The sequence below is a fragment of the Hyperolius riggenbachi genome, chromosome 6 (assembly GCF_040937935.1).
Source record: "Hyperolius riggenbachi isolate aHypRig1 chromosome 6, aHypRig1.pri, whole genome shotgun sequence".
Taxonomy (NCBI): domain Eukaryota; kingdom Metazoa; phylum Chordata; class Amphibia; order Anura; family Hyperoliidae; genus Hyperolius; species Hyperolius riggenbachi.
This window is the reverse complement of record NC_090651.1, coordinates 383,006,339-383,033,832: the sequence shown is the minus strand read 5'-3', so window position 1 is coordinate 383,033,832 and position 27,494 is coordinate 383,006,339. Positions and strand designations below refer to the sequence as shown.

At 46.7% G+C, this 27,494-nt stretch overlaps 2 protein-coding genes across 2 annotated transcripts in view; one reads left to right on the top strand and one right to left on the bottom strand.

Annotated features, from left to right (window-relative positions):
- The window catches only part of LOC137521981 (phospholipase A2 inhibitor and Ly6/PLAUR domain-containing protein-like), a 30,476-nt gene extending 18,818 nt beyond the window's left edge, over nt 1-11,658 (top strand). The window contains exons 4-5 of the mRNA XM_068241966.1: nt 6,085-6,234; nt 11,013-11,658. Of these exons, the coding sequence (XP_068098067.1) occupies nt 6,085-6,234; nt 11,013-11,140 (278 nt within the window). The 3' untranslated portion in view covers nt 11,141-11,658. The remainder of the gene's footprint in view (nt 1-6,084; nt 6,235-11,012) is intronic.
- Nucleotides 11,659-16,367: 4,709 nt separating this feature from the next.
- The window catches only part of LOC137523109 (phospholipase A2 inhibitor gamma subunit B-like), a 29,292-nt gene continuing 18,165 nt past the window's right edge, over nt 16,368-27,494 (bottom strand). The window contains exons 4-5 of the mRNA XM_068243328.1: nt 19,519-19,665; nt 16,368-16,548 (exon numbers count right to left, since the gene is read on the bottom strand). Coding sequence (XP_068099429.1) covers nt 16,424-16,548; nt 19,519-19,665 — 272 coding nt within the window. The 3' untranslated portion in view covers nt 16,368-16,423. The remainder of the gene's footprint in view (nt 16,549-19,518; nt 19,666-27,494) is intronic.

Below are 27,494 nucleotides of genomic sequence, written 5' to 3'. Positions count from 1 at the left end.
GCACCCACTGGCACACAGAGGCCCGCTCCTCACTGACCATCTTGGTTGCCTCCAGGAAGGGACTCAGCACCAGGCATACTTGCTGCATCAGTGTCCACTGAGTGGCAGTAATCATGGGGACTTGCTGGTTGCTGGGGACACTTGGGTCTAGCATGTAGGCCCTAAGAGCCAGCCTGTGCTGACACAGCCGCTCCAACATGGCCAGAGTCGAATTCCAGCGAACTGGCATGTCGATGATCAGCCGGTGTTGTGGCCTTCCATACTGCTGCTGTAAGGTGGACAAGAGTGCAGAGGCAGTGGCTGACAGGCGGAAAAAGCGTACCACCGCCCGGGCATCCTGCAGCAGCTCGCTCATCCCCTGGTAGGTGCGCAAGAAGCGCTGCACCACAAGATTGAGCACGTGGGCCAAGCAGGGGATGTGCTGGAGGTTTCCCTGCTGCACTGCTGCCACCAGGTTGGCCCCGTTATCGGCTGCCACATACCCCACTTCCAGGCCTCTGGGGGTCAGCCACCTCCGCTCCTGCTTCCTGAGGGCGGCCAGGACGTTGGTGGCCGTAAGCCTCTCCTTCCCCAGGGTCACCAATGTTAAAAGGGCTTGGCAGTGCCGAGGCTTGGCGCTGCTGCTGCCGAGGCGGGCTTGCTTTCCGGGTGCTGAGGGAGTGTCGTGACAGGACCCTTCTGCATCCCCCCTGATCCCGCGTGGTGGCACCACTAGCTGGGCTGATGCGCTCTTGTCCTCCCTCCCTTCCATCAGTGTCACCCAGTGGGCCGTAAAGGACAGGTAGCGACATGTCCCAAATCTGCTACTCCACGAGTCCATGGTCACGTGGACCCGCTTGCCCACAGAGTAGTCCAGGGAACGGGCCACGTTTTCCACCGCAAACTTGTGGAGTGCTGGGATCGCGCTCCTGCTGAAATAGTGGCGACTGGGGACTTGCCACTCGGGGATGCCAAATTGGAGCAGCGTCCGCATGGCGCTCCCCTCCTGCACCAGGGAGTAGGGAAGCAGCTGTGATGCCATGGCCCGGGCCAGCAAGCCATTTAGTTTGCGGATCCGCCTGTGGCTTGGAGGCAGAGGCTTGGTCAGACCCTGAAAGGTGTCGCTCAGCAGGGTCTGACGACGCTGGGATGCAGGGGAGACAGAGGAGAGAGACGAACACTGGCTGCCAGCCTCAATGTCTGTGTCCTGAGCAGCCGAGGTGGAAGAGCGCTTGCGTGCTACTACTGCTGCTGCTGTGGGGGATTCACGACCCTGAGGGAGGGAGGATGCTGCTGCGCTGGTGGGCCTTCTGCTCTCAGGAACCCCTGCCAGCAGTGCCTGCTTCCTCTTAAAGTCTGCATACTCGCGGCAGTGGCGGCTTCTCAGGTGGCCCTGGAGGGATGAGGTACCCATCTTGCTCAGACTTTTCCCACGGCTCAATCTTTTGCTGCATAACCTGCACACCGCATACCTTTTGTCATCAGTACATTCCTCAAAGCAATCCCACACTGGTGACTTTAATTTACTGCGGCTCCCACTAGCAGAGGGTGCAGCGGAGCAATGTGTGGTAGTAGTTGCCGGGGGTTGCATGGTGGTGGTGCCGGCTGAAGCAGTGTCCTGTCTACTTCCTCCACGCCCACTGCTGCCGATGCCCCTGCCCCTGCCTGACATATGGCGATATCCTTGCCTAGGCCGAGGTGACTCGTCATCCTGCTCTGACCATTCTTCCACGGACTCAGCAGGCTGCACATAGTTAGGGTCCACAACGTCGTCATCATCAGCAGCATCATCATAATCCAGCTCTTCCTCTGACTCCCCCGCCTCCTCTTCTGTCCCTACATCCCCAGACACAGACCCCTCTTCTTCATCACCAGAACTCAACAACGCTTCTGATTGTGGCCCAATCTCAATCTCTGCCACATTAGTCCCCAGTAAGTCCTGAGCTTCTTGCATCAGCAGGTTCTCAGATGCCGGACTGAGGGACAGAACGCTGTCATCCTGGGAGGGCTGCTGACCAGTGGGTGCTGGGGTGGATGTCACAACAAGCGTGGGATGTTGGCTGCTGCTGCTACTGCTTGGAGTGGTGCTCACAGTAGAGGTCTGGGAGGAAGTCATGATGTCCATGAGTACGTCAGGTTCCATTTGCTCAACCACCACACGAGGACCAGAAACTTTAAAATATTTGGACAATGGCGTCCGCTGACTCGGCCCAGGCTTTGCTGCCCCCTTTTCTGCTGCATCACGACCACGTACAGCTGGGCGTCCTCTCCCTGGACGTGGAGCAGTCCCAGAAGTGGCTGAGGCAATTGAACTCCCTTTCCTCTCACCCCGCGAAACCCTGCCAGACATGTTGCTAGTAATGAATCACTGGATGCAGTGGGCACAGTACAAGGTCACTGAAGGATGCAGTGGGCACAGTACAAGGTCACTGAAGGATGCAGTGGCCACAGTACAAGGTCACTGAAGGATGCAGTGGGCACTGGATATACAACTAGGTCACTGAAGGATGCAGTGGCCACAGTACAAGGTCACTTAAGGATGCAGTGGGCACAGCAGTGGGCACTGGATATACAACTAGGTCACTGAAGGATGCAGTGGGCACAGTACAAGGTCACTGAAGGATGCAGTGGGCACAGTACAAGGTCACTGAAGGATGCAGTGGGCACAGTACAAGGTCACTGAAGGATGCAGTGGGCACAGCAGTGGGCACTGGATATACAACTAGGTCACTGAAGGATGCAGTGGGCACAGTACAAGGTCACTGAAGGATGCAGTGGCCACAGTACAAGGTCACTGAAGGATGCAGTGGGCACAGCAGTGGGCACTGGATATACAACTAGGTCACTGAAGGATGCAGTGGGCACAGTACAAGGTCACTGAAGGATGCAGTGGCCACAGTACAAGGTCACTGAAGGATGCAGTGGGCACAGCAGTGGGCACTGGATATACAACTAGGTCACTGAAGGATGCAGTGGGCACAGTACAAGGTCACTGAAGGATGCAGTGGGCACAGTACAAGGTCACTGAAGGATGCAGTGGGCACAGTACAAGGTCACTGAAGGATGCAGTGGGCACAGCAGTGGGCACTGGATATACAACTAGGTCACTGAAGGATGCAGTGGCCACAGTACAAGGTCACTGAAGGATGCAGTGGGCACAGCAGTGGCCACTGGATATACAACTAGGTCACTGAAGGATGCAGTGGCCACAGTACAAGGTCACTGAAGGATGCAGTGGGCACAGCAGTGGGCACTGGATATACAACTAGGTCACTGAAGGATGCAGTGGGCACAGTACAAGGTCACTGAAGGATGCAGTGGCCACAGTACAAGGTCACTGAAGGATGCAGTGGGCACAGCAGTGGGCACTGGATATACAACTAGGTCACTGAAGGATGCAGTGGGCACAGTACAAGGTCACTGAAGGATGCAGTGGGCACAGTACAAGGTCACTGAAGGATGCAGTGGGGACAGTACAAGGTCACTGAAGGATGCAGTGGGCACAGCAGTGGGCACTGGATATACAACTAGGTCACTGAAGGATGCAGTGGCCACAGTACAAGGTCACTGAAGGATGCAGTGGGCACAGCAGTGGCCACTGGATATACAACTAGGTCACTGAAGGATGCAGTGGCCACAGTACAAGGTCACTGAAGGATGCAGTGGGCACAGCAGTGGGCACTGGATATACAACTAGGTCACTGAAGGATGCAGTGGGCACACAAGGATGTCACACTGTGTAATGAGATGCTCATATGCCAGCGAGCGAGCGAGCAGTGGGCACTGGGCACGGCACAAGGTCACTGACAGAATGAATGAACAGCGCTGGCAGAGAGTGGCGGCGCCGGCGGTGTGACTGGCTGCCTGCAAATAGTACAAGTGTATAACTGTCACTGGAATATACAAGTGAACACTGCAGCTGCACTAACCTGCCTGCCTGCACTCTACACACAGATAATCCCCACTCCCACTACACTGCAGCACTGAACCTGCCTGCACAGCACTACACACAGTTAAATAATCACTAGACTCCCACACTCCCACTACACTACACTGACTACAACTAACTACAGCAATCACTCACTGACTAGCTAACTGTGTACAGTATAAGAGCAGTGTTAGCAAAAAAACCGCTTTGTTTTTAACACAATAAATGCACTTGCTCAAACAACAATGGCCTGGAGATAATCCTCTCAGCACCACAGTCTAGTAGCAAGGACAGAGCTTTTCCATCATGGCCGCCGCTTTATATTCAGGAGGGGAGGGCATAGGTCCCCTCCTGTGATTGGTTGCTAGGGCCTGGCTGGGGCACTCTGATTGGCCTGCAATGTGTCACTTCCGCATAGTTTGACGCATTTCCGCAAACCACGACTTCAGCACCGGGTTTCACGAGCGTGAATGCGGATTTCTGTCCGCATTCACGCGAAGCCGAAGTAGATTTTCGTGGTTGAAAATCTATTCACGGATTTTCGTGTCCGAGGCGGAATGCGTCAAAATGGTCGTGAATCCACGCGTAAGCGTGATCACGACCTGGCGGTGAGCACCACTGCTCATGTGTCCCGTTCAGCATGTGTCCCCTGTTTTGTACTGATGACGCGATCATCACAAGCCTGTCACTAGAGCCAGCCGCGTGGAGGAGGTGCGATGTCTGCAATCCCCGTGGGCATGGAGTGGAGTAGGTAATCCAGCTGCCCGATACAATTCTACACTACATGGGTGGAGAAGAGACGTGGGGAAGGGAGGGTTTGCAGAAACACGGGCCGATCTTTCTATAGCGGGCAGTCGTGGCACCAGATACTGTATTTCCGCCGTATAGTCCCTGAGACTTTATCTCCCCATTTTTTGGGGAGAAAAAATGCGTCTTATACAGCTGAAATACAGTATCTGGTGCCACGAATGCTCGCTATAGAAATACAGGACTGTGCCCACTTGCCGGCACGGTATGCAGGACTGTGGCCACTCGATAATGTCCCCCCATCCACCCGGGACATAAGGGAGCTGCGTGAAATCACGCCCCTCCCACTGCTGCAGCTGTATTCTGGTTACTGTCCGCAGTACAAGTGTTCCCCCGGGCATATGCACGGCAGGAGCGCAGTGCCCCTGGGCATATGCATAGTGTTACACAGCGGTGCATAGCAGAAGAGTTTACTCACTTTTGCTGCCAGGATCCATCCGCTTGTGGGTCGCAGATTTGTCTCCATTACCCCCTCCAGTGGCGCACATAATAAGAGGCACCACTAGAGGGCATCATAGAAATGAGACTGTGACAAACAAGCAGATGAATCCAGGTATCCTGACTGTGAAATGGCTTACAAATCTATACACAAGTCCTGGCCAACCTAAATCTCTGACCTGGTACCTAGCCGCCCACTTTGCTCCTCCACCAACCTCCTCTTAACCACCCCACGCATCTCACACTCCCATTCTGAACTACAGGACTTCACTAGAGCTGCCCCCATCCTGTGGAACTCTCTCCCACTGCCCATCACGCTTGCTCCCTCCTTCAAACAAGCCCTCAAAACTCACTTCTTCAAGAAGGCCTACCCCACTTCAATACTGCCCTAACTCTCTCCCCTGAGAAACCCTCAATGCAGCCCCCCTCCTTTCTTGTCACCATCCCTCCCTCTAGATTGTAAGCCTTTGGCAGGGCCCTCTCTCCTTGTGTATCATACTTGATTGTGCATCCTGCTCACAGAATAATGTGAACTTGTATTATTGTATGATCTGGCCTTGTATTACTACCCATATTGTGGTGTGTACCTTATTGCTAATTACCTGTATTTCGTTGTTGTATCTTATTGCTTAGTACCTGTATTGTGTTGTCTGTCACCTCTGTTATCATTGCCAGTAATCCTATGTATTGTACAGCGCTGCGTAATATGTTGGCACTATATACTGTAGATCCAATAAATAATAATAATATACCCAGTAGAATGTTCCCAAAGCTTTTGAAAACCACCCTACAAAACGTATCACCATCAATTTTCTGTAAATCTCAATTTTTGCTCCAGCAACTTCTATAGTTTTTCACAAAATATTACACCAAATTATCTTTTTTTAAAATTGTTGTTTATCTTGTGCCCAGATCTTGTGTTTTTATTTCAGTGAATGAGACGAGCACAGAAGACAATGGGGTGGAGTGCCCGGTCTGCCACGCCAAGAGTGCTTGCTGCACATCCGAGCCAGGGGAGACCATGAAATGCCAGGGCCCCCAGACACAATGCGTCATTTTCATTGGCAAGGTCTACAATGGAAGTAAGTGGCTCTTTTCATGATATTCCCTGATCGTATGCTAGTTAGAGTTAGAAGACTGAGCCAGGGATGAGCAGAAACTACGGCAGTGCGAATTTACGCATCGTAGTTCGCATCTACGCATCGTAGTTTGTAGGTGAAATTTAAAAACTATGCTTACGAATTTACACGTAGTGAAGTACCGCTACGCGTAGCTTACGCCCACTGTGTGTAGTTAACATGTGTATTGTGTAGTGAACTGCGAATGCGTTACTCGCGTCTAATTTTCCGCGTGCGATTGTATGCTTACAGATTTACGCATTGGAAAGGGGAATGTACGCATAGAAGAGTTCCCGGTATAAGCAATTTAAAGGAATTAATGCGTGCATTTTCTGCATACGGGCATAAGTATCCGCATACAGTACGCTTCGCACTACGCGTAATTGTGTATTTTAACACTTAGTCTACGAAATTCATATGAAGTGAATATTTGATTTCGAAGTCCTAGTTTGGTGAAGCATAATTGCGTAAAACTATGCGTAGTTCCAGCGTAGCGAAGTTAGCTGACTACGACCATTCCTGGACTGAGCTAAGATACACCATTATTATTATTATTATCATTATTCCTACTTATTTTTTTGTGTTTTGTGGGACAGAAATATTCCACAGTGCTTTACATTTGTTTTGAACAATTTGTGGGGATGGGTAAGGAGTTCTAATATCCACTCATGCCCATTTCTCCAGTACAAACCCGGTATATATAGGGGTTGTTAACCCCACATCCACCTAGGCAATGGGAGATGGGAGGAGCACCTTGACATAGACAACACCTAGGTAACACAGATGGGAGGAGCACCTTTACCTTGAGATAGACATCACCTAGGCAACACAGATGGGAGGGGCACTTTGACCTTGAGATAGACAACATCTAGGCAACACAGATGGGAGGAGCACCTTTACCTTGAGATAGACAACACCTAGGCAACACAGATGGGAGGAGCACCTTTACCTTGAGATAGACAACACCTAGGCAACACAGATGGGAGGAGCACCTTTACCTTGAGATAAACATCACCTAGGCAGCACAGATGGGAGGAGCACTTTGACCTTAAGATAGATAACATCAAGGGAACAGTGATGGGAGGAGCACCATGACCTTGAGATAGACAACACCTAGGCAACAGAGATGGGAGGAGCAGCTTGACCTTTAGATAGACAACACACAGGCACCAGAGATGGGAGGAGCAGCTTGACCTTTAGATAGACAGCACACAGGCAACAGAGATGGGAGCAGCAGCTTGACCTTGAGATAGAAAACACCTAGGCAACAGAGATGGGAGGAGCAGCTTGACCCTTGACATAGACAACGCCTAGGCAACAGAGATAGGAGGCGCACCTTGACCTTGACAATAATGATTCAGTCCCTCTCTTATGGTGAACTCTCTGTATCAACAACCATGTGGATTTGCATTGTTCAGGTTATTATGGAGCCCCACACTGTCCAGCTTAGGCTTTTAATTAGGGATGGTCGAAAATGCCGATTTCCGATTTCACGGAAATTCCGAATTTGCGTTTTCTGATTTCTGAATTTCCCAGTTTTCCAATTTTCTGATTTCCGATTTTCAGTTTCTCCAATTTCTGATTTTCTAGGAATATTTTATTAGTCGATTTTTTTGCAAAGAGGATGCTAAAAAAATAAATAAAAATAAAACTTAAAACTTAAATCAGAAAAACAGAAATCGAAGAAGCAGAAATTGGAAAAACTGAAAATCTTGTGATTGGTCTGAAATTAAAATTTTCCACAAAAATTCGGCATTCACCGATTGGTCCAATGCTTCAGAGTTCTCTAATTGGGCTAAAAGTACAGATTTGCAGTAAATCGGATTTCCCCAGAATTCTGATTCCCGATTTCCAAATTCCAATTGGAAAGGCAGATTTCTGATCGGAGAGATACGGAAATTTCACTTCCACATAACCCAAATGAGCATCCCTACTTTCGATATCCACGTGCAGGATTAAGATTTTTTTTTTGGGGGGGGGGGGGGGGGGAAGGGGGGAGGGAGCTGCAGAATACTGTTTCTTTGAATAAAATGTTAAATATTTAAAGAAAGAACAAAGAAGGTATCAGACGGGAATGAGAAGTAGGAGCTCCCAAATACTTCTGTTTGGGAATAATTCTACAGGTGCGAGTGTTTATTTCATAAGTTCGTGTTTACTCCATGTGTGTGGTGTGTGTGTGTGTGTGTGTGTGTGTGTGTGTGTGTGTGTGTGTTCAGGAAAAGGCCGGGGAGGGCAGTGTTGCCAACCGCCCTTAAATTTACGGGCAACCCGTAAATTTTGATACAAAATGAGCTGCCCTGTTCCAGGAGGACAGCAGTGCTGTGGAGGAAGAGCTGTGAGCAGCGGTGGAGAAGGGGGGGCAATCTCCCCCCCTTCTCTCACCTTAGTGCTCTCCCTCCCTCGCTGACTGTCCCCTCCTGATCTAAGTGCGGAGTGGCGTTTGGCAGGGGGCGGGACTTACCTTCCGTCTCGCTCCTGCGCCGGAAGTTCTGCTGCTCTGGTCTGGACCAGACCAGAGTAGCGGCAAATCATCCTGTGCCGGGGACGAGACGCAGGTAAGTTCCGCTCGCTGCCGCCTGCCAGCCACTCAGCACTTAGATCAGGAGGGGACAGTCAGCGAGGGAGGGAGAGCACTAAGGTGAGAGAAGGGGGTAGATTGCCCCCCTTCTCCACCACTGATGCCACAGCTCTCCCTCCACTGTGCTGCTGTCCTCCTGCTGGGGGGGGGGGGGGGGGTTACCTGGCTACCTATTGTGGGCACATATAACCCTGACTACATATATTTGGACATATACCCCTGGCTACATATACTGGGCACATATAACCCTGGCCACATATACCTGTGGCTACATATACTGGGCACATATACCCTGCCTACATATACTGGGCACATATACCCTGCCTACATATACTGGGCACATATACCCCTGGCTACATATACTGGGCACATATAACCCTGACTACATATACTGGGACATATACTGGGCACATATACCCTGCCTACATATACTGGGGACATATAACCCTGGCTACATATACTGGGCACATATACCCCCTGGCTACCTATTGTAGGCACATATACCTCTGGCTACATATACTGGGCACATTTAACCCTGACTACATATACTGGGACATATACCTGTGGCTACATATACTGGGCACATATACCCCTGGCTACATATACTGGGGACATATACCCCTGGCTACATATACTGGGGACATATATCCCTGGCTACATATACTGAGGACGCTGGCTGTTTGCCATTATGTGCATTTACTGGTGAAAAGCTGTCTCTTATTATGTGCATTTACTGGTGAAAAGCTGTCTCTTATTATGTGCATTTACTGGTGAAAAGCTGTCTCTTATTATGTGCATATACTGGTAAAAAGCTGTCTCTTATTATGTGCATTTACTGGTGAAAAGCTGTCTCTTATTATGTGCATTTACTGGTGAAAAGCTGTCTCTTATTATGTGCATTTACTGGTGAAAAGCTGTCTCTTATTATGTGCATTTACTAGTGAAAAGCTGTCTCTTAATATGTGAATATACTGGTGAAAAGCTGCCTCTTATGTGCATTTACTGGTGAAAAGCTGTCTCTTATTATGTGCATTTACTGGTGAAAAGCTGTCTCTCATTATGTGCATTTACTGGTGAAAAGCTGTCTTTCATTACATGCATTTACTGGTGAAAAGCTGTCTCTCATTACATGCATTTACTGGTGAAAAGCTGTCTGTCATTACGTGCATTTACTGGTGAAAGGCTGTCTCTCATTATGTGCATTTACTTGCCATGCCCAATTTCCTCGAACATGTTGCCCCCTACCCATTTGACTGCCCCCTTGTATGTGCCAGTCTAGAACCGGCCCTGTACCCCTGCCTACATATACTGGGCACATATACCCCTGGCTACCTGTTCTGGGGACATCTATACCCCTGGCCACCTATTCTGGGGACACCTATAGACCTGGGGCTACCTATTTTTGGGGAACCATTGCTGTCAGATTAAATGTATTTTGGGGAACTGCTGCCAGATTATGTGTATGTTGGGGAATTGCTGCTGCCAGATTACATCTATTTTTTGGGAACCACTGCCGTATTGTCTGTATTTTGAAAGAACCTCTGCCAGATTACGTGGATCTTTGGTGAAATGCTGTAAGATTACATGTATTTTGGGGGAAGGGGGGAAAACACTATGGCAGAGCTCAAACTTCCCTGGCAGACCTTTTACAGCAATACTAAAATCATGTATATTTGGCCCCACCCTTGACCACGCCCACATTCTGTTGCGTGACCACGTCCATTCTTTGGCGCGCGGCTCAGGAGATTTTGTCAGTAAAAAAAAATCTTTTGTCAGTAAATTTTTAGGTATGTCAGTAAAAAATAACGTGAAAGGTTGACAACACTGGGGGGGGGGGTTGGTTGAATGGAGTGCAGGTCACAAATATTTAAAGAATGAAAACAGAATATAATAGTTATATTTGGAAATAATTCAACAGATGCAAGTGTTCATGTCATAAGTTTGACATGTGGATAGTCCGTCTCGTACATCATGGACCTCATAGGTAGAATAATCTCTCATGACGCTCTTGAAAGTTTTATAGGAAGTTGGTGGAAAATGTGACACAGTAACAGCCCCGCAAAATTATTCTTTGTGGGGTTCCTCCGCCCAAATATAAAATTCCTGGAATGATGTATAATGGTAACATAGATAACTAAAGATTATTGTAACCTCTCTCTTTCAGCTCATTTTAATAAGTGGACCCATCACGGCTGTATCACGGAGAGTGCCTGCCAATATCAGATAACAGCATACCCAGCAAGTCTCATCGATCCCGGCTACATACTGACTTGTCTGCAGCCCAAACACTGAAGATGGGCCTAACCAAACCCCAACCAGGATTATCATTACATAATGGCTAGGCAGGGAAGCGTGTAAAGGTCTTTTTGTGTCAATGAATCTCAGTAACTGCTCTGTGCCATCCCTCTCTTGTATTCCCGCTGACCAGGGCCGGTGCTATCATACGGGCGACCTGGGCAATTGCCCCAGGGCCCAGAGCTTGCAGTTGCTTCCCACAGGTTTCCATGCAATATAACTATGGTCTTCGGGGGCCACATAGAGTCTTTGGTAATGCTGGTGTGCTCCTCTGTCAATTCGTGGCTCCGTCCACTCCTGTCTTCATCCTCCCAGGGGTGCCTCTCCTCCATGGCCCGGTGCATGTCGTTACGCAATCACATGCCACAGATCACAGAGATGATGCAGCCAGTGGTGGATGAAGCCCACAGCCAAAGACTGGGAGGAGCATGCCAGCTGAGACAGGTGAGTCGCTACAGTGCTGTAGACTCTGCAGGAGCCCATATACCACAGTTAAATTGGGAGTAGACTTTGGGTGGGGGAGGGGTGATTACAGTTGATGTAGGGGTCCTGGGGGGGGGGGATTTGGCATCAACAAAGGGGCCTTAATGTCGCTGTAGGGAAGGGGATGGTCTGTCAGGGGGGCCCCCAGTTTACCAAGACTCTGTTAAGATTTGTGGGAAACTGTTGATCCCGACACCAGTAGGTGGCGTGGGCTCTCCCAGGGAAGAGAGTCTAAGCAGCTACCAGTCTTTACAAGAGCACCCCGCAAGGTATGGTGGGCCACCACCACTAGCGGGTTATGGACTACTTTCCTGCCTAGTAGCCTAGTAGCTACCAGGTTGCAAAGGTGAGAAGTGAAGCATACCTATCAAACATAGTTTTGTTCCAGATTGGATTTATGAGGTTTGTTTTTTGCCCATCTCTTATCAATATTGGCTACTCACTGTGACTATAGTCATACCCTTTCTGTGTATATGTGTATATATATATATATATATATATATATATATATGTCTCTTCGAGTTCTTCTATATTTTACTGTATGTGTTTTGACCATTTCCCAGAGCGGGGGATATTTATCTGTTCATCTGATTCAGGCTGATGTTGGGTTTGTTGGATTATCTGTAATCTGCATGTAATCAGCCAATCTTTCACTTTTTGGTTCCTTTAGGTGACTTATATATGAAATATTTTTGAATTTGAATTCTGGTTATGTCAGTTTAAATTTTTTAGAATTTTTTGTCACAAGGGCCTGATGAAGGGCCGCCCGAAACGAAGCTCTGTGCTTTGCTACTGTAAGAACGTTGTGGTTTCTACAAGAAATATAAGTCTCCATAGCATCTGTTGAGTGTCAAGTCTGGGTGTGGTGGATCACCCTTTGTGAGACTAAAACCGTTTTCCTTCCATTTGCAAGGACTTTCACAGAGAAGAAATACGAGAGAGAGAGCAGGAAGGAGAAAATCTCACAGCCTTGTGATCAGAGCATCCTCCAATGAGAGGTTATTATTAGTTTAACCATTTCAGCCTGCGGGTTGTTTTCACCTTATGGACAAGAGGAATTTTCACCTGTCAGCGCTAGTTCCTTTCATTACCTAATAACTTTATCACTACATATAACAACAAAATGATCAATACGTTTTAATAGGGAAAATAAGAAAAAAAATGAAAAATTCATTATTTCTCAGTTTTGGACCATTATAGTTTTCAAATAATACATAGTACTGTAATTAAAACCCAGACATTTTATTTCCCCATTGGTCTCGGTTAATGTAACGTTTAAGGCCTCTCTCACAGTGGGACGTTGCGTTTGATGCGACGTTAAAGTCGCACAATGTGCCCCTAACGCAGCGCATGTAGGTTGTGAAATTGGACGTTATTTTGCACTGCGTTATGTGTCTCTTGGTGCACCGTGCTCGTCGCACAGTGATGGAACGAAAACGGCGCATGCGTTACATAAAAAAAACAAAAACATTACTGAGCATGTGCAACACACAACGCAGCAAATTTATTGCTAAACGCACAGCATGCAGCACTTTCTATATATTGCTACACGTTACACACAATGCAACGTGTGCACTGTGAATGTCGCACAGACTTTGTATTTCTGTGCGTTAGTCTGAATTATCATTTTTTATAATGAGCGACTTTAACGTCCCACTGTAAAAGAGGCCTAAATTACATCCCTAGTGCAATGTATGGTGACAATATTTTATTTGGAAATAAAGGTGCATCCATCCCTCATTACAAGTTTATAATTTAATAAAAATATACCCTCTTGCCATACATAATAAAAAATGTTTAGTCCTGAAGTCTGTAGGTGTAATTTTACTACTTGGCCACAAGATGTCCTTGCACATTATAGCCTATAAGCATACAAAAGTACACTAAATAGGAAGTAATGCGTGGCTGTTACACTTCAGAAGTGGCGAAGGCATCTCATTGATGCCTGCTATCATGGGGGCCTAGAGGGGAGATTAATGAATGGGAACTTCGTTCTCATTTATTCATCCAACAATTGGCGGCGGGAGCGGTGGAAACGAGGTAAGTTTTCTTGTGCCTTATCTCCAGCATGATCTTAGTGAATTGACGCCATTGTCCTTGACTTGTAATATATATACTGTCTGTCCTTGTATTGTTTTTGTTTGTGTCTGTTAAAGCTGGATTGTCACCATAAAAATCAAAGTTTAACAGCAACTGGTCTGAGTGTATTAAGTAATAGCTAATCCTGCATTCAAAACTTTTCTGCTGTTATGGTTTGGAATTATCACATACCTTAGGAGCACAGGCCCTTTAATAGCCATTGCCATTCAGTTGCATGCTGGGGGTTCTTTTTATCAATAATATATTCCTCCTCTTCCCTTTATTTCCCTGCCCTAGCTGCCTTGCTGAAATATGATCCTCTGCTCAGAAAAATACAACTACTGTGCTGATATCAAACACTGAAATGTTTTAAAGAGACTCTGAAGCGACATTAAAAATTGCTTTTTACCTTATAATCAACATGGGCATGTCTGCCCCTGCTAAAACACCGTTATCCCGCAGCTGAACGAGGGGTCTTTACCCCTCAAATCACCCCCTGCAAAATCCACGACCAACTTGGTCGTAGATTTTGCTGCTCATGGAGGCAGAGCTTTCAGCTGTAGCTCTGCCTCCATGCGCGTCTGTCAGCCGGCGGATCTCCGCCTCTCCCCGCCCCTCTCAGTGAAGGAAGGCTGAGAGGGGCGGGGGAAAGGCGGCGATCAGCGCTGATAGACGCGCTGAGAGGCAGGGCTGCGGCCATTAGCCCTGCCAAAACAGGAAGCGATCCCGGGCACCACGGAGGGGATTTGGGGGGTTAAAGACCCCTCGTTCAGCCGCGGGATAGCAGCGTTTTAGCAGGGGCAGACATGCTCATGTTGATTATAAGGTAAAAAGCGATTTTTAATGTCGCTTCAGAGTCTCTTTAACTGGTGGTGCGCTGCCCAAAATCTAATAATGTCCAATCTAATCACATAAGCTGCGTTCAAATGTTCCTATGAGAAAAACAGTCTTCATACATATGACAATTGCCTCGGCGATAGTTCAGTTCAGCATCAGTACTTCTGCAGGTTGCAATCAAATACGCCACTTCAGTGAGACACCACCACACCCCAAGCAGAGGGCACTCACCGTATATATATATATATATGACCCTCTGTTAGATGGGTCACCAGCGCCTATGGGGTCATCTGGCCGCCCCCTGCCTCCCTGAGCACTTTCTGTTCACTGATATCACCTCCTCATAGGGTCAATACACCTCAAAAGGACATCATCGGAACCACCATAGCGTAAAACCATAAAAACTTTTACTAATAATAGAAATTTGCACTCACAAGTATATTTGTGGTTTTGTAGCACAGATTTTTTGGGCTTTACCCCAATCGTTGGCCGCTGGGTGGGCTGATATGCGCTGGTATGGTCGCCGTCTCCCCTGCGTTCCGCTCTGTACCCACGTCGCCTGTCGCCAGCCATGTGTGCTGGTGACCCATCTAACAGAGGGTCATATATATATATATATACGGTGAGTGCCCTCTGCTTGGGGTGTGGTGGTGGTGTCTCACTGAAGTGGCGTATTTGATTGCACCCTGCAGAAGTACTGATGCTGAACTGAACTATCGCCGAGGCAATTGTCATATGTATGAGGACTGTTTTTCTCATAGGATCAATTGAGCGCAGCTTATGTGATTAGATGATCCTCTGCTCACTTGTGTTTACAAGCAAGGCTGAGGTGACTCAGCGATCGAAAGGGGGAAAAGAAAAAAAAGTTAAGGGAAGAAATTACATAAGTATTTAGCCTCAAACTGTGGGCAAAAGACATGGCCCCCACCAGGAACAGAATTCTCTTCATTTGCTATATAATATTCACTGAGATCAAAATGCGGACAGTACAATACATGTGTTATGTAAGTAGATCAAGTATGTATCTACTTATATATGTGCTTTTTCCCTGGCACAGTATGGCTGATCCTACTGCTTTAACAAACTGCCATGTCAAATTACTTGGCGAAGTAAATTGACTCTGATTCTGATGTATAAAATCAACAGCTTTATTAGGCTATTATGCACTGGGCACCTCCACCTCTGTTTTAAAGAGACTCTGTAACAAAATTTTGAGCCTTATTTCTTCTATCCTATAAGTTCCTATGCCTGTTCTAATGTGGTCTGTCTTACTGCAGCATTTTCTAGTTGCACTGTCTCTGTAATACATCTTATCTTCTTTCCTCTGTCGTTTCTGTCGGGCTCAGGCTGGAATGTGTGGAATGTGCAGCACTGCTTGTGGCAGAAGCTTTACACACCCTCTCCAAGCTCTGCATGAGTCACACAGTAAGCTGTTTTCAGCCTATGATACTCTGGTTAAAAGCCAGGCTTTTGTTTGTAAACACTGCCTAAAACTGTTAATTACAAGCCAGGATTGCAGCAGGGAGTGGCAGAAACAGCACAGAGGGGCCCAGGAGAACATAATGAATAGAATGGTATGCTTTTTATTGTAAGAATTTTAGAGTACAGATTCTCTTTAATTGTCCACAACAGGGAGTTGGATGGACAGCTTTGTTGGACAACAGTTGACCATATACTGCATGCACATTTAAGGAATGTAGAGTGATAGAAGTTTGTTACTTAAATAGATCTGTTTTTCCAAGCAAAATAAAATGAATACAAGATCTGATTACATGCAAAATAATATAAAGATGGCAGCCTCCATATCTTTTTGAAATTGGGTAGCATTTATTGTTATTATTTCACAATATGCTTTGACAATTTTAGCCAGGCTTTTCCTTCTCAGTGCACTTCAGCCTCAGTGCAGCTTAGTCTGCTGCCCTTGGGTCGGTTAGTTGATGCCCGAGGCGAAGGCAGACAGGAGCTTGGAGTTGCACAACCTTGATAGGAAGCTGCTACCGGATCGCCTAGAAAAAAAAGACATTAAGAAGAATCCAATACATAATTTATTACCGTAATACAATCATTCTTCAGTCACAAAACGTAATTTTTTCAGATTACTACAAGGTGATGCTGGTTGCTCACACGTTTTACTGTTTGTTTATTTTTTTTATGTCAAGTTTGTAAACCAACACTATATTCCCTTGGCCACTGAAAATTAAAAGGGGTGGGACCAAACCTGTATATTTGAATTTCTTAAAAGTAAAAATATGTTTTTACACGTCAACATTACTGATTTTCAGTGTAAGTCACTAACAGTGCTCTCACAGGGAATTATGTAAATAAACTGACTTAAAGTGGTCTTAAACTCGACATAAAATTCAATAAAAATGTGTTTTGCTATGTTTTATTACTCATACAGTTATCATAATTGCTTTTGTGCATAAATATTATTGTCTGTTTACAAATTGCAAGTTTCCAAAGTGTTGTTTATCTTGCCCTGAAAGCTGCCATTGCATTTTATTCAAACTGCTTTTTATTATACATTAACATCTTCTAATGAGCTTTTCTAAACTGTGTGTGTCTGAAGCACAGAGCGCCTTTTCACTTGTTACACTGTGTTCACTTGTTACACTGTTCCCCCCTTTTCTCTCCACCAACAGAGCTCTCTGTTGGTGGGGTCTGATCGCCCCCCCAATGTTTGTTTATTTGTGTTTGTTTGTTTGATTTTTTTTTTCAAAAATGTCATTTTTTTAAATTACGTGTAAACCCCCCTCCCTCCCTCCGCTAGCCAATCCCCGTGATCAGCTGTCATAGGCTTCAGCCAATGACAGCCGATCACCTCTGCTGCTCAGGAGGGGACAGCCGTGTCACAGGGCTGTCCCCAGTACAGCGCTGCTGCTGATCGCAACGCTGTACATGTAAATAGACGGTGATTACGCCTTCTAACAGTCTCCCGAGCTGCAACCGCCGCTCGGAGACTGAAGGCGGAGCTCTGCTCCACGCACCAAGCAGGAGATGCGCGCGCACCCTGCGCGCGATCACCTGCAAAACACAGCCCCAGGACTTCACGCCAATTGGCGTTAGACGGCCCTGGGGCTGCCGCCGCGGCCACGCCCATTGGTGTGACGCGGGCGGCAACAGGTTAAGGGCATGAGTAAACACGTTTAAAAAAAAGTTCTCATTTTTGCAACAATGTGAATTTTAGGAAAATCGATTACCTATTTTTGAAAAAAAAAAATTGAGTCAAATGAAAAATTTAAGAGAAACCGTGACCAAGGATTGCACCTCATCAATCAGTAGCTGATACCCCCTTTCCCATGAGAAATCTTTACCTTTTCTCAAACAGATCATCATCAGGGGGCTCTGTATGGCTAAAAAAGCAAGCAGCAGCTACTTCTACTGACATCACCTGCCAGCAGTAAAAATGTCACCATGTGATAAATGTCAGAGTGTAAATCAATGAGAGGAAAGATTTTACAATGGGCAAACACTGACCAAATGATGTATAAATATTTATTGTAAAAATAAAGCACTTTTGTTCATTACGGTATTTTCAATGGAGTTCCTCTTTAAATAAGCAAATTTTGATGTGAAAATGGGAGTTTATCCCAAGCGCTCACAGAAGGGACAATCCAAATGGTTGCCCAGTCCTCTCTTGCAGCAAGTAAACTTTTGTACAATTATAATGATCACCATTAAGTTCTTTCAGGAATAAAATAGATATATCCCTAAAAACGTATCTGTTTAGTCACTGGAGTAGATATATACTGTAGTGGGGGAGGAGCTATAGGATCCATAAGTTCTTTCTTAAAGCAATACTGAAGTGGCCTAAAAAATGGGTTAGAGAACACTGCAGTCTACTGTCATATGGAAGTTGCACTTATCAAGCTAATGGATGTATACTTATATCTGTGATACAGGACTCTGTAGTTGAACAATCCTTCCCATGCTGAGCATATAAATGACTTCATTACTTCAGCCTTTTGGTTTTACTCTGCTGCATATCAGTGCCTGGACCCTTATTGACAGACTTTGTTGAATATGGTGGGACCCTGCCCTATCGAGATACATGGACTCAGCCATCTTGTCGATTATTAATGTCCTTTTTAATAGCACTGTGTGATTCGGATTATGATTTTCTGTGATTTTCTAATAAAATATAGTTATGGTGATTTTGGTTATGTCCGTCTTTGATGTAGTTCTATTCCTACCTTTTGCTTATTGATATGGATTGGAAAAGGAGTATGGAGATGAAAAGGTTAATGAGAGAAGTTAGGCCAGGTAAAATGGAAGATGGGAGGGACGGGATGAAGCGGGAAGAAATAAGACCAAGGGGCGGGAAAGTGCAATGGGATTTAGATATAAAGTCATAGAGGGTGCTTCCAGTTAATTGAGAGAAAGCAGTGAAAGGGGAGGTGAAAGCTAGTGTTTGAATGCAAAAACTAGGCTATAGGAGAAGTTATTCCTAACATCCAAATGCAGAGACAAGGAAGAAAAGGTGGAGGACAGAGTAACAAGCTGAAAGCTTTAAAAAATGGTTTGGATTAAAGGACTATGAGGAGTTGAGGGAGTCAGGGAAGAGTCAGGGAAGAGAGCTTGTTGCTTGGCTTCTGAGAAGGCCTGCCTGAGATAATATAGAGCCTGTGTGTATTTGTAAAAAATGCACATGCAAATTGTTCTTGCTTTTAGGGAGGACCTTCCATAGTAATAATATAATCTGCTCATACAGTCGGTCTTGTCTAGAAGTAGACTCATATAATGAATAACCATTTCCAAAGACAAAGTTGCTCCTCAAAAAGGCCGATAGCCTTTATTTGATTAATGTTCAATGGAGATAGATGAAATTTGGCAATAGTTGCTGCTAATGCAAGACGGCACCTAGCGACTAAGATATCAAGACTAGTTGAAGTGGCTAGTGCCTGTGGCAAAGCCACCTGTGTGACATAGCCCTAAGAATTAAATTCAAACCTATCTGAGAACGAGATTTTCCATACCTTCGATACCCAGGTAGCCAGAAAACTTGATGCACTTTGTTTCCATGCCTGTGCAGAGACTTTTCTTCTGGGCAATGCAGCCATTCAGTCCTTTCTCAAAGCAGCTGGGACATTCCAAGCCATTCGTCGTCATGTTCCTCGGAGCAACTGAGAGGTTAACATAAGATGTCATTTGCAGTGGTTGGGAAGATTTTTCTCAAACACATGCCTAGTCAACCTTTACCTTTTTTTAATATATTTATTGACTAACTTAGGGCTAATTCTCACATGCTGTAAAATGAGCAATCCCAGAGTTTTCACACCACTCTCGGTATTCTGCACAGTCCATAAAGTCTCACGATGTTCAGGTAGACCGAGGTCAAAAGCGAGGCAGAAGACACCTAGTGGCTGCAGTGTGAGAGCAGAAGGGACCAGCCAGTGGAAGAGATAACCCAAGTACACAGTGGCGTAGCTAAGAAGCTGTGGGCCCCAGTGCAAGTTTAGCATTGGGGCCCCCCAAGCCTGCTATAGATAACAATTGATACAACACACTAAAACCAATCAAGAACAACCGCAGTGTCAGAGGTGCAAGAAGGGGCTGGGAAACTGTGTGTTAATGATCACTACTATTCAAATCAACTATAGATGTGAATATTATCAGCACAAGACCAATAAAGAGCTAATACTGTATTTGAGGGATGGGCCCATCTGGCCCAAGGGCCCAAATGCGGTCGCAACCTCTGCACCCCCTATTGCTATGCCACTGCAAGTACAACTGCTGCTCTAAACTGTGGGACTGTCCAAGGAAGGATAAGCAGCAGCATACAGGGGAGCACAGAAGGCGGGCCTTGGTTGAAAAGGGAATAAAGAAGTGTGGGTACTTCCGGGCTTGGGGATTAGATGCTGGGGGGGTGTTTGCCCCATGAAAGGGGGATGTGGGGGGCAGGGGTCAGCCTTAGTGCTCTGTAATTACGCCCCTTGATGGAATTTTATTTTGTTGTTGTTGGTAGTGAAATGTGGGTTGTCTGGGGTAGTTTTACCAAAACTTGCAAATGGGGTCAGCAATACAGACAGGGCCTCAAGTGCTCAGTGCTCACGCCACCTGGGACCATCACCCAAAGATTACACCCCAAGGGGGAAGGCAATGTAGGCAGTGCGCCAAGGGGCCTCACCACTTCGGAAACCACCCACCAAACTACTCCAATGAAATACTATTACAAGGAAGGCTGGAGTTTGACCATATCATAGGGGAACTCTGGCACACATAAAAGCTGTAATTTATCCTTCCCTGCTATGCATTGTTGCTGTTCTGTCTCCCCACTGCTAATTCCATAAAAGCTGCAATTTTTCCTTTCCTGCTATCCACTGTTGCCATCTTGTCTCCCCATTGCTAATTCTGAAAGCCAGAGTTGCAGTTTGTACAGTGGCCTGTGGTGGCGCCCAAATGATCAGGTGCGCTCTGTGCCTAAATTAATTTTTCCACTCTTGGCTGTCTCTGCATTTTTTTATTTGTTTTGGAACTTTGGAGCATGGCCTGCTGACCGCCTCCCACCTCTCGAAAAGTGTTGGAGGCTGAGGATCACCAGAACAGCCAGGCAATGTGCATTGTTCAATAGAAAATAAATATGTCAGCCTCCATATCTATATATATAATAGAGTAAGTGCCTCAACCTTCGAGCAAGAAGAAGAAGTACTTTGCATGAGAAAATGTATGCGTGTTCAATCACCAAGTTTTAGGCTTCTTTTCCACGGACTGTTGAGCTGTGTGCTCAGCAAGCAGTTACCAGGCAGCAGCAAGCAGTTACCAGGCAGCAGCAAGCAGTTACCAGGCAGCAGCAAGCAGTTACCAGGCAGCAGCAAGCAGTTACCAGGCAGCAGCAAGCAGATACCAGGCAGCAACAAGCAGTTTCCAGGCAGCAGCAAGCTGTTACCAGGCAGTAGTGAGCAGTTGTAAAAGTTTGAGAGGCATGTTACTGCCTATCAACTGTCCGTGGAAAAGAGGCCTACCCTAGCAAGTCTGGCTTTGCAAATCTGGCCTAATTGGCTATTCATGAGGCAATGCTCATGCAAATATGCATCTGCTTTTGCATGCCAAACTATGCAGGGTCAAAAAACCAATACTGCAAAGCCGTCGCCCTGCTACATGCCAGTGATGAGCGAAAATGCAAAAATTTGTTTCGATAAATTTTTACCGAACTTTCGCCTAATTTCGTTTTGACAGGCAAATTTTCCATCTAATTTTTTCACGTTAATTTTCGCCTAAGGCCAGTCATTTTCGCATTACTTGCGTATGATTGCGGACATTTTCCACATAAGGGCATTAGCGCCCGCATTCAGAGAAGTTCCTTGCGCATTATTGCGGGCATTTTTCCGTATAAACGTCCGCATAGATTGAATTTCCATGCATATTATTGTGGACATTTTTCCGCATAAGGGCATAAGCATCCGCATACAATGAATTTTCGATGCTGGTCGAAAACGCAAATATTTCTGAAGATTTTCGTTAAAAAATTCGCCAAAAAACGAAAACGGGATTTTCGAGGCGAAAATTCGCAAGCAACACTGCTACATGCTACATTAGCACGGGGAGGATTCCCAATGCCCCCCTTTTATACAACCGGGGGGACCACAGGGTCCCAGGCTCTCTCACTGCCTGGGAACCACAGCGACACCCCGGAGGGGGAGGCGCAGGCGACCCCCCCCCCAAGCGTGGCCAGCGTCGGGGAGAGCCGTCCACACCCACCTCCCAATATTAAAAACAGGCACTTACCTTAACGTCCATTGCGTTCTGCTACATGCGCATTAACTTGGGGGCACCACATGAGAAAGGAGTGAAGCATGGGTCACCCCGAGCTTTAGAGCTCAGGGCTGGCTCACATACAGCACTCCAGAGGGGTAGGGGGGGAGGACAGGTGCAGACAACTCACTCCAGGGCTCACACCACCGGAGCAAGCCATCCACCACCTGCCTCCAAAGGATACAAACTGCAAAAAATGCTTTCCATGAGAAAATTAATGCGCATGTAGCAGAACGCAATGCACGTTAAGGTAAGTGCCTGTTTTTAATATTGAGAGGTGGGTGCAGACGGCTCTCCCTGGCGCTGGCCACGCTTGGGGGGGGGGGGGGGTCGCCTGCGGCACCTAGCCTCCCCCTCCGGGGTGCCGCTCTGGTTCCCGCCGTCCCTCCGGTTGTATAAAAAGGGGGCATTGGGAATCCTCCCTGTGGCGCTCCTGGATAGTGCTAATGTAGCATGTAGCAGTGTTGCTTGCGAATTTTCGCCTAAGTCATTTTCGCATCGAAAATCCTGTTTTCGTTTTTTGGCGAATTTTCACGAAAATCTTCAGAAATATTTGTGTTTTCGACCAGCATCGAAAATTCATTGTATGCAGATGCTTATGCCCTTATGCGGAAAAATGTCCACAATAATCCGCATGGAAATATAGACTATGAATGTATTTTGTAGGTACTGATCTTTTGCAGGAACGGATCTTTTGCAGATAATGATCTTTTGAATGTGTACAGCAACTTTGTGTGCAGCATCTTGCAAATATTTCTATCTGATGGGGAGTGCAGCTCAATAGAATAGACTGTGTAGGTGTGGCTCTGATACTACATGGAAGGGGGTAAGATTTCTGTCTGATGGGGAGTGCAGCTCAATAGAATAGACTGTGTAGGTGTGGCTCTGATACTACATGGAAGGGGGTAAGATTTCTGTCTGATGGGGAGTGCAGCTCCATAGAATAGACTGTGTAGGTGTGGCTCTCATACTACATGGAGGGTGGTAAGATTTCTGTCTGATGGGGAGTGCAGCTCAATAGAATAGACTGTGTAGGTGTGGCTCTGATACTACATGGAAGGGGGTAAGATTTCTATCTAATGGGGAGTGCAGCTCCATAGAATAGACTGTGTAGGTGTGGCTCTGATACTACATGGAAGGGGGTAAGATTTCTATCTAATGGGGAGTGCAGCTCCATAGAATAGACTGTGTAGGTGTGGCTCTCATACTACATGGAAGGGGGTAAGATCTCTGTCTGATGGGGAGTGCAGCTCCATAGAATAGACTGTGTAGGTATGGCTCTCATACTACATGGAAGGGGGTAAGATTTCTGTCTGATGGGGAGTGCAGCTCCATAGAATAGACTGTGTAGGTGTGGCTCTCATACTACATGGAAGGGGGTAAGATTTCTGTCTGATGGGGAGTGCAGCTCCATAGAATAGACTGTGTAGGTATGGCTCTCATAGTACATGGAAGGGGGTAAGATTTCTGTCTGATGGGGAGATCAGCTCCATAGAATAGACTGTGTAGGTGTGGCTCTCATACTACATGGAAGGGGGTAAGATTTCTGTCTGATGGGGAGTTCAGCTCCATAGAATAGACTGTGTAGGTGTGGCTCTCATACTACATGGAAGGGGGTAAGATTTCTGTCTGATGGGGAGTGCAGCTCCATAGAATAGACTGTGTAGGTGTGGCTCTCATACTACATGGAAGGGGGTAAGATTCCTGTCTGATGGGGAGTTCAGCTCCATAGAATAGACTGTGTAGGTGTGGCTCTCATACTACATGGAAGGGGGTAAGATTTCTGTCTGATGGGGAGTGCAGCTCCATAGAATAGACTGTGTAGGTATGGCTCTGATACTACATGGAAGGGGGTAAGATTTCTGTCTGATGGGGAGTGCAGCTCCATAGAATAGACTGTGTAGGTGTGGCTCTCATACTACATGGAAGGTGGTAAGATTTCTGTCTGATGGGGAGTGCAGCTCCATAGAATAGACTGTGTAGTTGTGGCTCTCATACTACATGTAAGGGGGTAATATTTCTGTCTGATGGGGAGTGCAGCTCCATAGAACAGACTGTGTAGGTATGGCTCTCATACTACATGGAAGGGGGTAAGATCTCTGTCTGATGGGGAGTGCAGCTCCATAGAACAGACTGTGTAGGTATGGCTCTCATACTACATGGAAGGGGGTAAGATTTCTGTCTGATGGGGAGTGCAGCTCCATAGAATAGACTGTGTAGGTGTGGCTCTCATACTACATGGAAGGGGGTAAGATTTCTATCTGATGGGGAGTGCAGCTCCATAGAATAGACTGTGTAGGTGTGGCTCTCATACTACATGGAAGGGGGTAAGATTTCTGTCTGATGGGGAGTGCAGCTCCATAGAATAGACTGTGTAGGTATGGCTCTCATAGTACATGGAAGGGGGTAAGATTTCTGTCTGATGGGGAGATCAGCTCCATAGAATAGACTGTGTAGGTGTGGCTCTCATACTACATGGAAGGGGGTAAGATTTCTGTCTGATGGGGAGTTCAGCTCCATAGAATAGACTGTGTAGGTGTGGCTCTCATACTACATGGAAGGGGGTAAGATTTCTGTCTGATGGGGAGTGCAGCTCCATAGAATAGACTGTGTAGGTGTGGCTCTCATACTACATGGAAGGGGGTAAGATTCCTGTCTGATGGGGAGTTCAGCTCCATAGAATAGACTGTGTAGGTGTGGCTCTCATACTACATGGAAGGGGGTAAGATTTCTGTCTGATGGGGAGTGCAGCTCCATAGAATAGACTGTGTAGGTATGGCTCTGATACTACATGGAAGGGGGTAAGATTTCTGTCTGATGGGGAGTGCAGCTCCATAGAATAGACTGTGTAGGTGTGGCTCTCATACTACATGGAAGGTGGTAAGATTTCTGTCTGATGGGGAGTGCAGCTCCATAGAATAGACTGTGTAGTTGTGGCTCTCATACTACATGGAAGGGGGTAATATTTCTGTCTGATGGGGAGTGCAGCTCCATAGAACAGACTGTGTAGGTATGGCTCTCATACTACATGGAAGGGGGTAAGATTTCTGTCTGATGGGGAGTGCAGCTCCATAGAATAGACTGTGTAGGTGTGGCTCTCATACTACATGGAAGGAGGTAAGATCTCTGTCTGATGGGGAGTGCAGCTCCATAGAATAGACTGTGTAGGTGTGGCTCTCATACTACATGGAAGGGGGTAAGATTTCTGTCTGATGGGGAGTGCAGCTCCATAGAATAGACTGTGTAGGTGTGGCTCTCATACTACATGGAAGGGGGTAAGATTCCTGTCTGATGGGGAGTGCAGCTCCATAGAATAGACTGTGTAGAGTATGGCTCTCATACTACGTGGAAGGGGGTAAGATTCCTGTCTGATGGGGAGTGCAGCTCCATAGAATAGACTGTGTAGGTATGGCTCTCATACTACATGAAGGGTGGTAAGATTTCTGTCTGATGGGGAGTGCAGCTCCATAGAATAGACTGTGTAGGTGTGGCTCTCATACTACATGGAAGGGGGTAAGATTTCTGTCTGATGTGGAGTTCAGCTCCATAGAATACACTGTGTAGGTATGGCTCTCATACTACATGGAAGGGGGTAAGATTTCTGTCTGATGGGGAGTGCAGCTCCATAGAATAGACTGTGTAGGTGTGGCTCTCATACTACATGGAAGGGGGTAAGATCTCTATCTGATGGGGAGTGCAGCTCCATAGAATAGACTGTGTAGGTGTGGCTCTCATACTACATGGAAGGGGGTAAGATTTCTGTCTGATGGGGAGTGCAGCTCCATAGAATAGACTGTATAGGTGTGGCTCTCATACTACATGGAAGGGGGTAAGATTTCTGTCTGATGGGGAGTGCAGCTCCATAGAATAGACTGTGTAGGTATGGCTCTCATACTACATGGAAGGGGGTAAGATTTCTGTCTGATGGGGAGTGCAGCTCCATAGAATAGACTGTGTAGGTGTGGCTCTCATACTACATGGAAGGGGGTAAGATCTCTGTCTGATGGGGAGTGCAGCTCCATAGAATAGACTGTGTAGGTATGGCTCTCATACTACATGGAAGGGGGTAAGATTTCTGTCTGATGGGGAGTGCAGCTCCATAGAATAGACTGTGTAGGTGTGGCTCTCATACTACATGGAAGGGGGTAAGATTTCTGTCTGATGAGGAGTGCAGCTCCATAGAATAGACTGTGTAGGTGTGGCTCTCATACTACATGGAAGGGGGTAAGATCTCTATCTGATGGGGAGTGCAGCTCCATAGAATAGACTGTGTAGGTGTGGCTCTCATACTACATGGAAGGGGGTAAGATTTCTGTCTGATGGGGAGTGCAGCTCCATAGAATAGACTGTGTAGGTGTGGCTCTCATACTACATGGAAGGGGGTAAGATTTCTGTCTGATGGGGAGTGCAGCTCCATAGAATAGACTGTGTAGGTGTGGCTCTCATACTACATGGAAGGGGGTAAGATTTCTGTCTGATGAGGAGTGCAGCTCCATAGAATAGACTGTGTAGGTGTGGCTCTCATACTACATGGAAGGGGGTAAGATCTCTATCTGATGGGGAGTGCAGCTCCATAGAATAGACTGTGTAGGTGTGGCTCTCATACTACATGGAAGGGGGTAAGATTTCTGTCTGATGAGGAGTGCAGCTCCATAGAATAGACTGTGTAGGTGTGGCTCTCATACTACATGGAAGGGGGTAAGATTTCTGTCTGATGGGGAGTGCAGCTCCATAGAATAGACTGTGTAGGTATGGCTCTCATAGTACATGGAAGGGGGTAAGATTTCTGTCTGATGGGGAGTGCAGCTCCATAGAATAGACTGTGTAGGTGTGGCTCTTATACTACAGGAAGGGGGTAAGATTTCTGTCTGATGGGGAGTGCAGCTCCATAGAATAGACTGTGTAGGTGTGGCTCTCATACTACATGTAAGGTGGTAAGATTTCTGTCTGATGGGGAGTGCAGCTCCATAGAATAGACTGTGTAGGTGTGGCTCTTATACTACAGGAAGGGGGTAAGATTTCTGTCTGATGGGGAGTGCAGCTCCATAGAATAGACTGTGTAGGTGTGGCTCTCATACTACATGGAAGGGGGTAAGATTTCTGTCTGATGAGGAGTGCAGCTCCATAGAATAGACTGTGTAGGTGTGGCTCTCATACTACATGGAAGGGGGTAAGATTTCTGTCTGATGGGGAGTGCAGC